The sequence below is a fragment of the Hippocampus zosterae genome, chromosome 20 (genome assembly GCF_025434085.1).
Source record: "Hippocampus zosterae strain Florida chromosome 20, ASM2543408v3, whole genome shotgun sequence".
In the NCBI taxonomy this organism is placed as follows: domain Eukaryota; kingdom Metazoa; phylum Chordata; class Actinopteri; order Syngnathiformes; family Syngnathidae; genus Hippocampus; species Hippocampus zosterae.
In genome coordinates this window covers 60,374-75,774 of record NC_067470.1, presented here as the reverse complement: position 1 = coordinate 75,774, position 15,401 = coordinate 60,374, and the positions used below count along the sequence as shown (strand labels likewise).

Sequence of the window (15,401 nt, the reverse complement as noted above, 5' to 3'; positions counted from 1 at the left end):
GGGAAGATGCATCTGGAGACACTGTTTTCATAATCGAGGTTTTCGAGGGCTGCGAGCTCAAATGGTAGCTACGCGTAGGGCGTACGACTCGAGGGATGGGAAACGTGCTTTGATACGATACAGATTTACGGCCATCGCCAACTACGGGCTCATAAACACTCCGTATGTTTTAAATCAAGTGTATGAACATGATTGACAGAGGCCAAAAGTTATGTCTGGACATAGAAAATGTTCGACCCAGCGCAGTACCGGATGCAAAAATATCAACCTGGAAATAATTGTCAATGGCACACTTTCACCGTCGCTCCAAATCACGAAATCCAATGAAATCGTCATCCTGCGTGTCACAAATCCAGAGGTAGAAGATGCTTCCTTTTCTATGTCGCTTACGCCAGACTCACCGTCGACTTATCAATGCGGGCGGGCCTAGAGCGCCCTCTTGCAGTTCAACTCATTCAGTAGCGGCCAATTCTGGACCAAGTCTGAAAAGACGTTTAAAAACGTCTTTAGGAGTGAAGGAGTTCATGTGAAAATAACACATCAATGATGTTGTAATGTGTTCATAATTTCAATATAAATCACTCCAGAGTAAAAATCCCACCAAACTACGAAAGAAAACCTGTGATTTATAGTCCGGAAAATACGGCAGATGTGGCAAACAAGGTATAGTCCGTGCAGGGTTGACCCGAGAACAGATGTCAATACTTATGCCACTTAAGGTTTATCAAATGAGCAGTTGCAACAGCCATAAATGCAAGATCCCAAATTCCTGCGTTGGGTTTTGTCTGAGTAGCTGTTTATTCATTGCAACATTATAATTTTAGGTTTTGCTTCCTTGGCTCCTGATTGCACCCCTTCCGCCAGTCAGTCCAATTCTGAAGAAGAATTGACTAGAATGGGCGGATTTCTTTCTTTTTTGGGAGGGTGTGGGGGTGAACCTTTTGCCCTCTGAGGAGTTGACAGAAACAAATGGGCAATGGCAGACCAGCCATCCGGTAACCACAAGCCATCGACAAAACCGGCAATGATCCGCGCAGATCCTCCTCAACTCTGCTCTGGCTCCGACATAAAAGACAGACCGCAAGTGTGGCGTTTTTCTTTTTTCTCTTGGGATACTGGACGATGTGGCACGATGGTGAGGCAGTCTTACTTCACACAGAGGACCTGCTTTATTTTTACTTTGACAGGTTGTCTTGAAAGGGTGATTTATGATCATGGTCAATGGCTCCGTAACAAGTCTCAAGGAATATATTTCCAGCGCCCCCAAAACTAAAAAGCGGCGGTTGTTGTTTCTCACAACCTATGAGTTAAAGTGAGTGCAATCATCAATCCCAAACTTGAAATCTTTCAGCACCATTTCTCCCCTGACTTTTAGAGTCCGGTATGTCAAGTACCTCGAGGGAGGGGCTTAACATGCAGCTCTGCGGTGACGGCTTGAATTGCCTTGACTTTGTAGCTTTTTGTCAACGTAAAAAGTATCTGAATGAGCAAACGCTGGCTGTACCTTCACAGAGCCCGCGCACAAGAGTTACACATACAATACAAGTACACATGTATTGTATTGTATGATCCTGTTCCTGTGTATCTCCGGCAGGTGGCTGTGGAGGGCTTCTCCTCCAGCGTGCACACCTGCTTCCAATGTGATCATCATCATTAAGGCAGGAGCTCTTGCTATTTAAGGACTACCGAGAGCTCATGTCTCTGTCGGATGATTGACTTTATTGCCGCTCCTCCTCAAGCGTTTTTCTTGACCTCTAAATCTCATCATAGCCGTTCTTGTTCCCTTAGTTCCACGTTCTGAGGTCCTAAACATTACTCGGTTCATTTCTAACAAAATCTACGTGTTGTACCTGAAGTCACACCTCACTTTTCAACAGACATTCTTAAAAATTTTCCCAGAATTATTTGGGGAATTTGAAAAAAAAATTTGTAATAACGTCCTAACTACATGCTTCCAAAAGTGGGCCAATATGAAAAGTAGGCATGAGCATAAGGAGTCACGGTAGTCTAGGCAGGGCTGACATCATTTCCCGTCAGCCACAGTAGGTCTGGAATGCAACCCCTCCCCCTCACACACACACACACACACACAGTCATGAGTCACAAGCTCAAGTCGTGATGGGTGCTTTGAAAATAATGTGAAGAAGGTCAGTGAAATTTGTTGTGCAGTTACTGGCACTTGAGGCACTTTAAATGGCACAAAATAAACTGAAGCCGAATAACCATTAAGGATGATTTCCTTGACTTGCTTGTTCCAGAAATGCACTGTAACTCAGCCATGTCAAATTGCAGGGCGATGTAGTCCTCCGGTCCCACAAAAACAGGCGCAGAGGATTTTTCCTCCATGATGTCCCAGTGCGGATGGAACATGAAGCGTCCTGCCAAAATGATGATGTTACAACTGCGAAGTGATGAAGTACTCTTGCCATCCCGCAGAGACGGAATGGAGAACAGAATACAACGCAAATGACTTGAAGTGGTATACATCATCCGCAACTACTCACATGCGTGCGCCGCATAGCGGGATTCACCTGGTCGCAACCAATCAAGACGGAGCTCGCTCTCCAGGTGGCTGGAAACTACGTGCCAACATATAATCTAGCCATCGCAGCTGCATCTCGACAGGCTGCCTGCGGCGTGGGAGAGACATCCGGTCAATGAACAACAGAGGTAGATGGCAGCCAATCTGTGCGAGGCTTCGCCCCCTATGGAAGGCACATCATGGAAACGCAGGAAAATCATTTAGACGTAGTATCAGTCAAAACGATTGCTTGGCCGAAATATGAAGCCATGTAGTTTTGGTGAACCAATTGCCCCTATTAGGGCTTGCAACTAAACTGAAGCCTGTCGTTTATTAGTACTGTCGTAAATACAATATATTTTGATAAATATATTTTACAAATATTTGTTGACCGATTTGGCTTGTCTGTCAATTTAAAAATCAATGAAATACCAGTACATCTAACGAAACTGGAAAATGTGTAACAGCTGATCACGGAACACGGAGAAAACAAACCACTGAGGCTACTCGTTTTTTCAGTTTCAAGCCGAGTTTATCTCAACCTCCCACATGGCAGACCTACAAATGCGACCGTGTGACCAAAAACTACCAACACATCTCAATATAAGGCCCCCCGCACGGGGCCACAATTGTGTGTTTGCTGCCATCTCGTCATCTGTACCCCTTCAGGCCCGTAAAATCAACACAGCTGTCCGTCCTAAATGAAGGAAAGAAGTGAGACGGCACTTGATGATGCGTTTGCTGAGCAATATACAGCTGGTGCCAGCACTCATGTGAATCTTTGTACTGCAGAGTTAATCCCCGGCCAACAAAATCCCCTTCCACCAAACCGCAGCCATCCAATTTAGAAATACACACGTTAAATACATAGAGTTTTTAAAAAAGGCTTTGAAATGTTCGAATCATAAGTCCAATTGGCCTTTGCTCTGTCGAGTTTGCCTTCAAAGCTTGGTTTCAAATTTTGGTCAGCAGAATGAACAACAGCAGAATTCCAAATGCCGATTCCAAAACTTGCAGCAGGTACGCCCCCTTGTGTCCATTTGAGGTCCCGCCTCAAGTTGCAGTGCTTGTCAAACCTACCGCGTTTAGTCAACCCGCGTTCATGTCGGCCAACAAAATTCGTCGCTTGTGCCAATTAAAATGAATCACAGCGCCAAGCCACACGTTTCCCGCAGCTCACTGTCTTCGAGTAATGCAGGTTAAGAGCGCAAACGCGTCGACATTGGTGGGCTGCTATTATTTCCCAGAATGCACTGCGCCACCGGCGACGAGACCTCTTCCTTGAACGCTTGTGAGTACAGTAGTTTCGTACGTTTGTACACCAAAATTCTAATTGATTAAAAATCGGAAAGCCCGAGTCTTCGAAACGACATGAAAGCAAGACAGCATGTACCTTGTCATATTGTGACAAACCGCCCAAACAACGAGGCGAAATCTCAATACATGTTTTTGTTATAACTGTATATATTCGATTAAAACTTGTTATTTGTGATCGTTTTAGGTTTGTTTTTTTTTTTGGTACAGAACTGTGTCGTGATGTGAAGAAAAAGTGCAGTAAATGGCGGCCATCGCAACCAGGTTGGTTTCCATGACGGCGGTCGTGACGTCACAGAATCAACACTCGACTTCAGTGTACTCGATTGCACACATTTTCTCTCACCTTGGCTAGATTTGCTTCACTTTGCATTTTTTCAAGGTAAACGTTATCATTTTCTTTTCTTGTAATTCAAATCAAAAGTTTCTATGCCAATTTAGCTTATGTAGCCAACTTGCTTGCAAGATGCTAACTCCGAAGTTTCATTGCTCGGTACTCGGTTCAACTTTTTGCAGTCGGCCATGCTGCCGGAGCAACAGGAACAAGAAGAGCGGCGACCATCTCGGTGTGATCCTCCCGTGGACAGTCACACCCCTGCTTCTGCCAAATCGCAGGTAAAGTCAACTGTATTTCTCGAGCACTTTCTATGTTCACGTGACATCGAACGGTGCATGGAGTCGCCATGTTTTTATTTCTATACTCTGTCGGTGTACTTGGAAAAATATCTCCCTACCTGAACCCAAAAGATTTGAGAACCACTCGGCCGTGCGACGACTGATGCTTTGTTGATGTGTTTTGCGCAAAAGGGCATTTCCCACGTGTTGGCCAGCACCTTCAAGGAGCTTTACACCAAAGTGACGCCATGCAACCTTATGAAGGCGAAAGGGAGGAGCAGCTACCACGACAAATACGTCGATGAGCTCAAACAGGTAAAGCGGAGCGCGTGAAGAAAAGAAAGCGACGCGCGGGGCCGCTCGGGCTCTAACGGCGGCATCTCCCAAAAGGTTCGGGCCGAATACAACCGGCGTATCAAAGAGGCGGACATGCTGGAGAGCCACATCATCCAGGCCAGAGCTCGGGCGGCCTCCACCGAGCGACGGACGGCGGAGCGCATGAAGGAGGACTTCAGGGACGTGCCCGATCTCCAGGGCCTGCCTCCAGGTCGCCGCCATATTCGGCAACTTCTCACCGACTGATTTGTCCCAAAATGTCAGGCCCCCGCCCGCATACGAATAGGGGTGGGGGCAGGCCAGATTCTCGGGAGGCGTCTGTCCGCGTTGTGAAAAAGTTGACGATTGTGGGAAAAAATCATCCGCTCATGATGGAAAGTGTCTGCTCGACGTGTGATTTTCAGTCAAGTCGGCGTTTATCTGGCACGTTGACGAAGGCCTCCTCCAAATCAACGACCTGATTTCGCCACTGGACTATTTGAAGCCGCAAAAAATCCAAATGAAGGCTCCGGCAGTCGGTACTTCTTCTCTGACATGTTGATTCGAGTCTCTGTGGGGGTTTTTTTCGTCTTTCAACGCCCACGCGGTCACTTTGGTCTTTCAGTAAAACCCGATCTGACCAGACCGACCATCGCCTACACCTTGCACGCGGCCAGCGAGGCGCACGACATCTCGGCGCGGAGGATGAGGAAGGAGTCCGAGTCCAGCCAGACTCTGGAGTGCAGCTCGCTGGCGCCGAAGAAGAAGAAGTCCCCCGACGAGGTTGGCGCCGAGATCCGTGAGCGGCGGCCTCGGAGCCCTGACGTGACCTTCCCGCAGAAGATGCGGAGCGGGCCCAGGCCAAAGTGGAAAGACGAGCCCAGCGCCAGCGATCGGGCCGAGGGCAACGAAAAGCTGCGCAAGATGAAGGAACGCCAACGCATGCTCCAAAACCCCCGCTTCCTGCCTCCCAAAGCTCACCGGGGCGCCGCCTCCCTCGTCCGCCCTCGGACGGCGAAGGACGGCGCCGAGGAAAGGTGCGTCGGACCGGAGGAGAGGAGAGGCCGCGCCTTTGTCGGGCCGTCTCGCGTCTCCGACGTACGCCGACGGCGCGGCCTCCTCTCACGCGTGCGCCCTTTGTCGTGGTCAGCTCCCAAGAGGGGGTCGTCCAGGTCTTCCTGGCCAAGCCCCCGCTGGTCCTCTTTACGGTGTACAGCGTGGGACAGGTGTACGAGGTGCGTACCAGCTCGGGCGCGCCGTCGCCGCTCGAGCGCCGCGTTCCCGCCGCGACGTCTCCCTCCCGTCCCAGAGCACCCTGGAGCTGAAGAACGTCAGCTTTTCCGGCCGCGACGTCCGAGTCCTCCCGCCCAGCAGTTCCTACTTCACCATCGGTCTCGGTGAGCCCCCCCCTTTCCCAACCCCCGTCTTCCTGACCTCTGACCCTGCGGTCGCCGTCATCTTCTAGGAAGATTTCCCGGCAAGGGCGGCGTGGTGGCCCCGGGCATGAGTTGCAAGTTCACGGTGCGCTTCGCCCCGGACTCGCTGGCCGACTACGAGGACCGCGTGGTGGTGGAGAGCGAGGGCCGCCATATCCTGGTGGTCCCCATCCAGGCGCGGAGACCGCCTCCCGTTCTCACCCGTGAGTCTTGCTCCCTCGCTCGAAGCGTTTTGGCCGCCGCGAGCCCGCCTGACGCAGGGGGTGGGGGCCGGGGGGGCGCCTTCGCAGTGCCCCGCGTGCTGGACTGCGGTTACTGCCTGATCGGGGGGCTGCGATGCGTCGAGTTCCATTGTCAGAACGTGGGCCTGAGTGCCGGGACCTTCTGCGTGGTCCCGAAGGATCGCTGGCCGGTGGCCGACCCCCGGGTGAGAAGAAGAAGAAAAAAAAAAAGAAATGTGTCCGAGCGACGGCTTTACGGCCGCCGAAACGCGCCGGCTTGATTTGCTTTTTCCCGCAGTCGGTGGCCACCAGTTGTTATTGCGAGCAGCCCCCCTTCGCCGTCAGCCCGTCCTTCTTCGCCCTGCGGCCCGGAGAGAGCACCGTCGTGGAGGTGAGAGCGCCCGCCGGCAAATTTGCGTGAAGCGGGCCGGCGAAGGCCACGCTTTGCCGGTCGCCGCGGCCGGACGGGCCCCGCCCCCGTTGTGCGTCTTCCCGCAGGCGCTTTTCTTTCCCGCCGCCACCGAGGCCGTTTGCCGCATCTTCGCCGTGGTGTGCGACAACTGCCAAGTCAAAGAGGTTTGCGTGCGAGGCGAGGGCCAGCGGATCGCCCTGGAGCTCCTGTCGGTTTCCGGCGAGGAGCGGCCCCCGCTTTTGGGGGAGCCGCGCGACGTCACCGCCCAGCACTTTGTCCGATTCGAGCCGTGCAACCCTCGCACGGCGCAGCGGAAGACGCTGGTCATCAGGAACAACGTGTAGGTAGCCGGGCCACGCGCCGGCGATGTGCCGGCGTGCCACCGACGCTCGGCTTTTGTCTGGCCCCAAGCCACTTGGAGCTGCCCTTCCGCTGGCGGATCGTCAAGCCCAACCTGCCGCCGCCGCTCCCGGCCCAAACGGCGCCCGAGCCCCGCCGGATCCGCCATCGACCCGAGCCCGACGACGTTTTCCAAGTCAGCCCGGCCTCGGGGATCCTGGCGCCCTGCCGGGATCGAGACTTCACCGTCTCCTTCTGTCCCAAGGAGGTAGAAACGCGCTCGGCACACACGCACACGTAGCTTCTTGTTGGAACTTGCGACTGGTGTATGACGAGCCTTGAAAGCGTCGTACAAGCCCAACAATGCGCTTCATCATCGGGAAGCCAGTGGGAGATGGCCTTACGTGCTGTCACTTAGCTAGCTCTTTAGCGCCACTCGTTTGCTTGTAAGCGCTAGCCGCCTGCCGCTCGTCTTCCTGCGAGTTGTGAGCGGAAGAACATTGGACGGATTGCTGCTTGTGGCTTTGCTTGCTTGCTCAAGATGCGAGATTACCACAGCGTGTGCCACTTGGTCCTGAGCGACATCCCCCAGCTGCCGCCGGAGTCCGCCGCCGCCACGTAAGGCCTCCTCCTCCGCCTGCAGGGGGAGAGGGAAAGGCTCTTTTAGGCTCTTTTCGGCTCTTTTGCTCACCCGCCGTCCGCCGGCAGGCCCGGCGCGCTGCAGCCCGTCGGCGCCGACTCCGAGGCGGGCGACGCCACCGTCATGGAGATCGAAGTCAAGGGCGCCGCCGAGCCCTTCAACGTGCTGCTGGAGCCCTACGCCCTGGTCGTCCCCGGAACACTTTTTATCTCCACCCCCACCCGCCGACATTTTAAGGTGCTCGCTCGCCTCGTTGCGCCGACCCCGCTCGGGCCCGGCGTCGGCCGCTCCATCTCGGTCCTCTCGCTCGCAGATGTGGAACCACAGCAAGACGCCGGTCTTCTTCCGTTGGGACGCCATGAGCGGCAGCTGTCATCGAATCGAGGTGGAGCCCGCCGACGGAAAAATCGGTACGGCGCCGTTCCTTCCCGCCGTACAAAAGCCGAAGGCGCGCGCGCGACTCACCTCCGCGTTGTCCCCCCTTTGGCCTACGGACGAGAACGAGTGTTTTGTTTTCGAGCTGCTTTTGATGGGAGGCAAAGCGGAGAAGGTGGCGACCAATCTGCTCTGCCACATCCGGCACCGCTCCGAACCCGTCGCCTTGGCCGTGGAGGTCGCCTTCAAGGTCAGCCGCGTTCCTCCGCCGCCCGCTTTCCACGTCCTTTCTCTTGCCCCGCTGAAATGAGGCCTTTTTTCCGTTTGATTGGGGGGGGGGCTATCAGAGCACCGGCGGAGGCGCTCACCAGCCCGTCGACGCCAATGCTAACGCAGATGTACAAAAAAGCTTAGCTTTTAGTTTTGATGTGGGGCACGCGGGGGGGTTAGCACGATCGTGAGGCCGCTGTGGTTTGTTGTTGTTGTTCCCTCACCATTGCAATGATTTTGTATGTACCGCGTGTCGGCTCGTCGCCTCCAAGGGCCCCAGCGTGAGCATCAGCGAGCCCAGCGTGGACTTTGGTCTGATGCGGCTCGGGGAGGAGAGCCGGAAGACGCTGTACCTCCGCAACGCCACGCACCTGGAGGCCACCTGGTCGCTGGCGGAGGCGCACGAGAGCCCGGACGGCGGCCCAGACCCGCAGGTACGAGGCTCGCCGCAAGAAGCGCGGCCTTTTGGCAACCTTGTCGCGTGCGTTCGTAGCTGAGCGTGGAGCCGAGCGGCGGCGTGCTGGCCCCTCGCAGCGGCTGCGGCGTGGACGTCCGCTTCAGGCCGCGATTCTGCCAAGAGTTCCAAACGGAGCTGGAGCTGGCCGTGGAGGACGGGACCGGCTGGTAGGGAGAAAATGCACCGCACCGGGATTTTTCTCGCCTTTTGGGCCGCGACTGACGCCGAGCCGTCGGCGTCTCCCGGCAGTCACCTGCTGCTGCGAGCGGACGTGCAGTCCCCTCGGCTGTGTCTGCTCAACTGCGAGCTGCTCCTCCCTGAACTCTACATGGGCGTGGCCGCCGAGGGGACCGTCACTCTCTTCAACCAGACGCTCTTGCCGTCCAACTTCTCCTGGGCGGTGCGTGAAAGGGGTTTGCTCACACACGCACACACGCATGCGCAATTCTGCTCTTTGCTTTGAAAAGTACCTTTGGCCTTAACTCCTTCACTCCCAAAGACGTTTTTAAACGTCTTCTCAGACTCGGTCTAGAATTGGCTGGGGGCGGCCGGCGCGTTTGACCGCTGCCCAATTTGCTAGCGAAACCGAGATCCGCCCGCTAGCGAATGTGCCGCCGCCCCTTTCTAGCGGATGCCTTTGGTCCGGCAGGACGAGCTCAGGGGTGGGCAGGCGTCTCTCTGTTGGGCCAGTTTCGAGCCGCCGTCGGGCAGTCTGGGACCCAACGCCAGCCTGGACATCCGCGTCTCCTTCGTCTCCCGAACCGACGTGAGGCGCGCTCGCGGCACGTCGAAGGTTTGCGGCCGAGCCGCTTTGGGACTTTGCTTTGCCGTCCCCCCCTCCCCCAGTCGGCGCTGAATGACGTGGTGGCGCTCTGCGAGGTGGAGGGCATGAGCTCGCCCCTGGTTCTCAGCATCCTGGCGCCCGCCACCCAGAGTCTCCGAGTGTCCTACGCGCTCCCCGGCATCAGGTAGGAACGCCGCCGCGCCCGTCGGCCTCTCGATATCCCCGCCCGCCCGCCATCTTCCTCCCTCCGCGCCAGCCGTCCCGTTTCGGCCGACGGGGGGCGAGAGGAGGCGTTGACGGTCGACTTCGGCGAGGTGCCGCTGGCGCGAGCCGTCACCGAGCGGCTGCTGATGAGCAATCACACGGCCATCCCGGCGCCCTTCGCCATCCGAGCCGAGTTTTTCAACTGCGACGCGGCCCAGCCCGCCGACCCTTTGCAGACGAGGTGCCCGCCCCGATAATCGCGTGCGCGGTCGTCGCCCGAGTGGCGAATGGCAAAATCTCTTTCCTCCCCCCCCAAGATCCCGATACATGAAGAAGCCGCTTCACTCGGTCCAAGCCGGCAAATTAGAGGAGCGGGCGCACAAGGGTACGTAGGCGTGGCGGCGCCCCCCTTGACACGGCAGGCCAGAAACCAGCAACCGTTGCCCCGCCGCAGACTTTTTGAGCAAGCTGCTGGCCAACGGGAAAGGCGCGGCCTTCTTCGCCGCGCCGTGCGCCGGAACGCTGGAACCCTTCCAGACCCAAAGCGTGGACGTCACCGCCTACAGCGACATGTGGGGCCGCTACCGAGACAACCTCGTGTGCCAGGTGGGCCCGCCTCGCGGGGGATTTTCCAACGGTTGAAAGAAATCACGAAGGAATGGCATGGAGCTGGGCGACGGCAGCCTGGTGTCTTTTTTGCGGCAGGTGGGGGACCTGGAGCCCAGCCTCCTCCCCGTGCGGATGCTGGTCAAAGGCTGTCCGCTCTACTTCCAGATCACCGGGCCGCGCTCCGACGACCAGTTCCAGGGACCCAACGTACAGTGAGTGCCGCCGGCGGCGCGCAAGCGGCGCTTTGTCAACACGCGTCCCGTCCCGTCCCGTCCCGTCCCGTGTGTAGGTTTGGGACGCGTCTATCTGGAGGGGACACCGTTTGCCGTTCCCTTCGCATCAACAACCCCACGCTCTTTGGTAAGTCACGATGGCTTCCAACGAATCCGCCATCTTGTTAATATGTTTTTGTTTTGTTTTTTGTGCTCGGGATAGATATCCGTCTGGACTGGGACACGTACAACATCATCCCGAACGACCGCAAAGTGGTGGACGTGGTGATGTCGTACGGGGAAAGCTTCCCGCTCAAGGAAGCGGGCGGCGACCCCCGGCCGGCGTCCAGGCCCCCCGACGGCGAGGCCGCCTGGAAAAGGGCCCAGCAGTCGGGCGCCGCCGTGAGCCTCCGCGCATCCATCAAATATAACTGGCACATTTCTACTTGGATCTCTGCGCCTCAACTTGTGATTTCAGGGCACAGAGAGAGAAGACGACGCCGGCGAGGAGGAAGGCAACGGGCTGAGTCCCGCCAAGAGAAAAATGCTTTCCGTCCACATCCGACCTCACGTGGGCGACAAGTCCGATGAGCCCTACCGCGTCTCGCCGCGGCAGATCGTACGCGCGCCGCCGTCGGGCCCGCTTTGCTCGTACGACGGCAAACCGGGAGCGTGTGTTGTGACCCCCGCCCCCGTTCCCAGGTGATCCCGGCGCGAGGCAGCGGCACCGTGCACGTGTCTTTCACCCCGCTCACCCTGTGCACCACATCGTGCGAGTCCAAGTGCGTGGGCTTGGCCCTGGCCTTCATTAGCCTGGACTCCAAGGTAAGCGCGCTCGGAGACTTGATGAAATCCACCGCCCCCCCCCTGCCCCCACACACACACTCATACACTCAAGTGGCACTTTGGTCGTATTTAGCGCTGAAGTTGCAGATTTCTTCCCAGCAACGCGTTGCCGTGGTTGTTTTTGCGCCAGGAGGCCGCCTGCGTGCCGGCCAAGGTGGCGCGGGCCCAGGGCTTGGATCTGCCGCCCATCAGAGTGGAGCTCCTGGCGCTGGTCAAGCCCGCCGTGTAAGCCGTGGAGATGGCAACGTGGCGCCCCGGCGCTCGGACAGAAACTCAGCGATTTCTCCGGGCCGCAGGCTCTCGGTGCAGATGGAGGACGACAACAAGGTGGTGGAATTTCACACCTCGGCCGGCGATTTAATCAAGACGGAGGGAGACGAGGTCAGTCCGCCGTCAAATGGCGGAGGCGCCGTCCGTCCCCGGCGGCTCATTTGGGGGGCCAATGTCGGCAGGCCTATTTGGAGGCCTTTGACAGCGTGCAGAGCTTCCTGCTAAAGAACACCACCGAGATGCCCCTGCGCTTCAGACTCAGGACGCAGCCGCCATTTTCGCTGGTCAAGGGGCCCGCCCAGGCGGGCTCGGGCGCCTCCGGCAGATCGTCGGCCGCTGACCCCCACGCGCTGATTCTGCATTCCCAAAACAGCATCCTGGTACGACCGAGACGCACCGCTGGCTGATTTGGTCGATTCAGGATTTTTTTGGGGGGCGGGGGCCGCTGTCAACAAAGTGCTGTACATGTAGCAAAAATCAGTCCAAGAGAAAAACCAATTCATCACAAAGACAGCAGAAAGTACAAAAGGAATAAAAAGGAGTTTGGAAGATGGCCAGCGAGGGTGCTCGCCTGCCATTCATTCCAAAAAGAGGCTCCGTTCTCGTTACCTCTCGTCGCGTCAAGGCGGTGGGCCGGCGCTCCGAGAGGTAAGGTGGGGCCGGGCCGTTTCAAGATTTGAATTGCCATTCCCCCCTTCGCACCCCCACCCCCCCAGGTGAGGGTGGCCTTCTGCTGCTCGCCGTCGCTTTTGGAGTACGCGGCGCATCCGAGAGACGGCGTGACGGTGGTCCCCTGCAGTGACGGCGGCTACAAGCAGCTGAAGATTCAGCAAGACCTCCTCATTCACTACAGCAACAACAGCACGCAGGTCAGGAGGGAATGCCGGCTCATTCAAAGCAGCATTAAACCCAACGGCGGCCCCCACTCTTTCAGATGGTGCCGCTGTGCGCCCACGTGAAGCTGGCCACGCTGTGCTTGTCCAGCGACCACATCAATTTCGGACTCTGCTACTTGGGCCAGACGCAGGCCAAAGAAGTCAAGCTCTACACCTTCGGCTCGCAGACTCACTGGTCATTGATTCTCGGTACGTTTTTGCTTTTTATCCTTTCCCCGCTTCCGTGCACCCGCCCCGTTGGCCTCCGTCGACTCTTTTGTCTTGCTCGACGCCCCGTAGAGTCCGGCGAGGACGCCTCGCACGTCTTCAGCGTGACGCCCACTTGCGGGCTTCTCCGCTCCAAAGACCAGCACGCCCCGGGCGACCACTGCCAACGTCTGGAGATCAGCTTCACCGCCAGGTGACGCGGCGCCGTCGGACGACTCCACCTCGGACTCGGTTCTACCTCATGCTATGCCTTTGCGTGTTCTATGTTGAAGTGAGGTGAAGCAGTACAAGTCCACGGTGGTGATCACTTCCATCCTGGAGTGGAGTCCGCTGGTCCTGCAGCTCCAAGGCACGGGATCCCGACAGATGTAGTCGTACAAAGCATTTTGGGGGGGTGATAGCTGTAGAAACTCATGCTCTCTGTACGCTGAGTTAAACGCTCCTGGTGCGTTTATTTTATTAAATGAAGCTTGTAATTGGGGTTGTTGTTTTTTTTTAATCTAATCGGCAACCATCCGATGTTTTTGAAAATGGAATTCCCCAAATCTTATCTCAATAGATAAAAGCAGCTACATTTAAAAGATAATTTTCCCAAAATGTCATGATGAAAATATTCCAATGGTCTAAAACTTAATTCGCACCGTGTTCCAAAAAAATACAAATGTAACCACTTCAAAATAGGCACCTTTTTATTCAACCTTTTTTCACATCTGAAGCAATATTATAGAGTCGTAAAAGGATCCCAACCCAATGTATGCATGTAGGAGTTTGCATGTTCTCCCTAGGCCTGCGTGGCTTTTCCCCGGGTGCTCCGGTTTCCTCCCACATTCCAAAAACAAGCGTGGCGGGCTGATTGAACACTCTAAATTGTCCCTGGGTGGGAGTGTGGGCGTGCATGTTTGTTTGTCTCTGTGTGCCCTGCGATTGGCTGGCAACCGATTCAGGGTGTCCCCCGCCTCCCGCTCAAAGACGGCTGGGATAGGCTCCAGCACCCCCCCGCGACCCGAGTGAGGATCAAGCGGTACGGAAGATGAATGAATGAATGTATGTATGTATGGTTTCCAATTGGAGAAAAATACCTCCCCTCAAATTGATGTGGGCCCCTTTTCTCTGGGGGAGGGATTAAAAAAGAGGTGGTAACATTTCTCCCCATGCCGCGGCGAGATGACACCGGTTGCATCGACAGGCGGCGGAACATCGCTGGTTCATCCGATGCGTATTTTCTCAGCCGAAGTCTCCCCCTTGTACTCCCAAAACAATTGACAAAGTGTCACTCCGCTCTCCGTTCGGCGGTGGCACGAATCTTGACGCTTCGCTCTTTCTCGACTTCAACACACCTGATTCCAACGGCCTGACGCCGTCATGAACAATTGAATCAGGTGTGTTGGAGTTGGGAGGGATCCCAAAGGGGCAGGGTATGGCTTGAGAGGAACCCCAGTTCCCAAGCCCTGACTACGACGTTTCTTCCCCCGTCAGTCGCAAAGCAATTTATGCCTAGTGATGGCAACGTTGCCAAGTGGCCGGGAAGGAAAGGAGCTCTCGGATGTGCTACCAATCGCTCGAGGACGCCGTCGCCCCGTTGGCAGCATTGGCCGTGCGCATGCTGCCGCGGACGCCGTCGGAGAGCAATCACGTTGCGGGGAGAGACAAAAGGTGAGTCGGGGCGGTGGGAAAAGCACCCCCGAAACACCCTTGGAACTACAAACGAATTTTACGCTTTTTGATTCTTGTTTCTTTGACTCTTTTTACTGTCACAATTCCAACCCTCCTTGATCCGAGCTTAGGACCGACAAAGGCCACTCAATAGAAACACTTCGGCGCAGCCACTGAGTTCTTTATTGATTTTTTTAACTCTTCAAGTTTGGTCGCATTGAAACATTTTGACCTTCATTTTTCCCCCCTATGCAATCCACACGATCAAACCCGAAAGAGGCAATAGAACAAATGATGGTCGCTAATACTAGGCCCTTATTCCGTTTCATTGATTTGTTTTTTCAGACCCTGTGGGCGCTCCGGACGGGAGAGTCTGACGGAATCGCCCGCTGCACGTCGACAACGGTAAAAACGCGACGCGCCTTCACATCAGAGTCGAAAAAAGTAGTTAGGTTTGTCCTTTGTTGCTTTTGGGGAAAACGAGTCGCTCGATGTAGCGAGAAAGTCGCTAAATTGCCAACTCTGGGTTCGAGGTGCGTGGCTGCGTGCCGGGAGAATGTGACATCTCCTTTCGGACCGTGCGCGTCAAGCCGGAAAAGTTACGTCACCGAGGGACCGCCCAACTGGGCGCAGACCGGAAGCGGAGGCGAATCTATCGTACGTGTTACCTTTGAAAATGCTTCTCCTGGCGCTTCGCATTGCCGTTCTTTGCTGGTGCCATCACCGAATTGGACATGAGACAAAGGTGGCATGAGAATCATCAAATAACGTTATACTGTCTGTGGCGAGCTGCGATTGCAGATTG

At 55.8% G+C, this 15,401-nt stretch overlaps 1 protein-coding gene across 1 annotated transcript; it reads left to right on the top strand.

Annotated features, from left to right (window-relative positions):
• Positions 1-4,057: 4,057 nt before the first annotated feature.
• On the top strand, positions 4,058-13,419 carry dlec1 (DLEC1 cilia and flagella associated protein). The gene is given in 38 exon segments (XM_052054429.1): positions 4,058-4,153; positions 4,352-4,450; positions 4,643-4,765; positions 4,841-4,997; positions 5,191-5,304; positions 5,391-5,548; positions 5,609-5,802; positions 5,916-6,000; positions 6,075-6,162; positions 6,231-6,404; positions 6,492-6,628; positions 6,721-6,813; positions 6,921-7,174; positions 7,246-7,441; positions 7,715-7,791; positions 7,882-8,050; positions 8,127-8,228; positions 8,313-8,438; positions 8,731-8,892; positions 8,952-9,082; positions 9,165-9,315; positions 9,565-9,681; positions 9,762-9,883; positions 9,956-10,144; positions 10,221-10,288; positions 10,358-10,509; positions 10,609-10,724; positions 10,802-10,872; positions 10,948-11,126; positions 11,203-11,343; positions 11,427-11,549; positions 11,701-11,795; positions 11,867-11,951; positions 12,023-12,220; positions 12,557-12,709; positions 12,775-12,925; positions 13,016-13,136; positions 13,216-13,419. Coding segments are annotated over 38 exon segments (5,067 nt in total). The 3' UTR covers positions 13,316-13,419.
• The last annotated feature ends 1,982 nt before the right edge of the window (positions 13,420-15,401 follow it).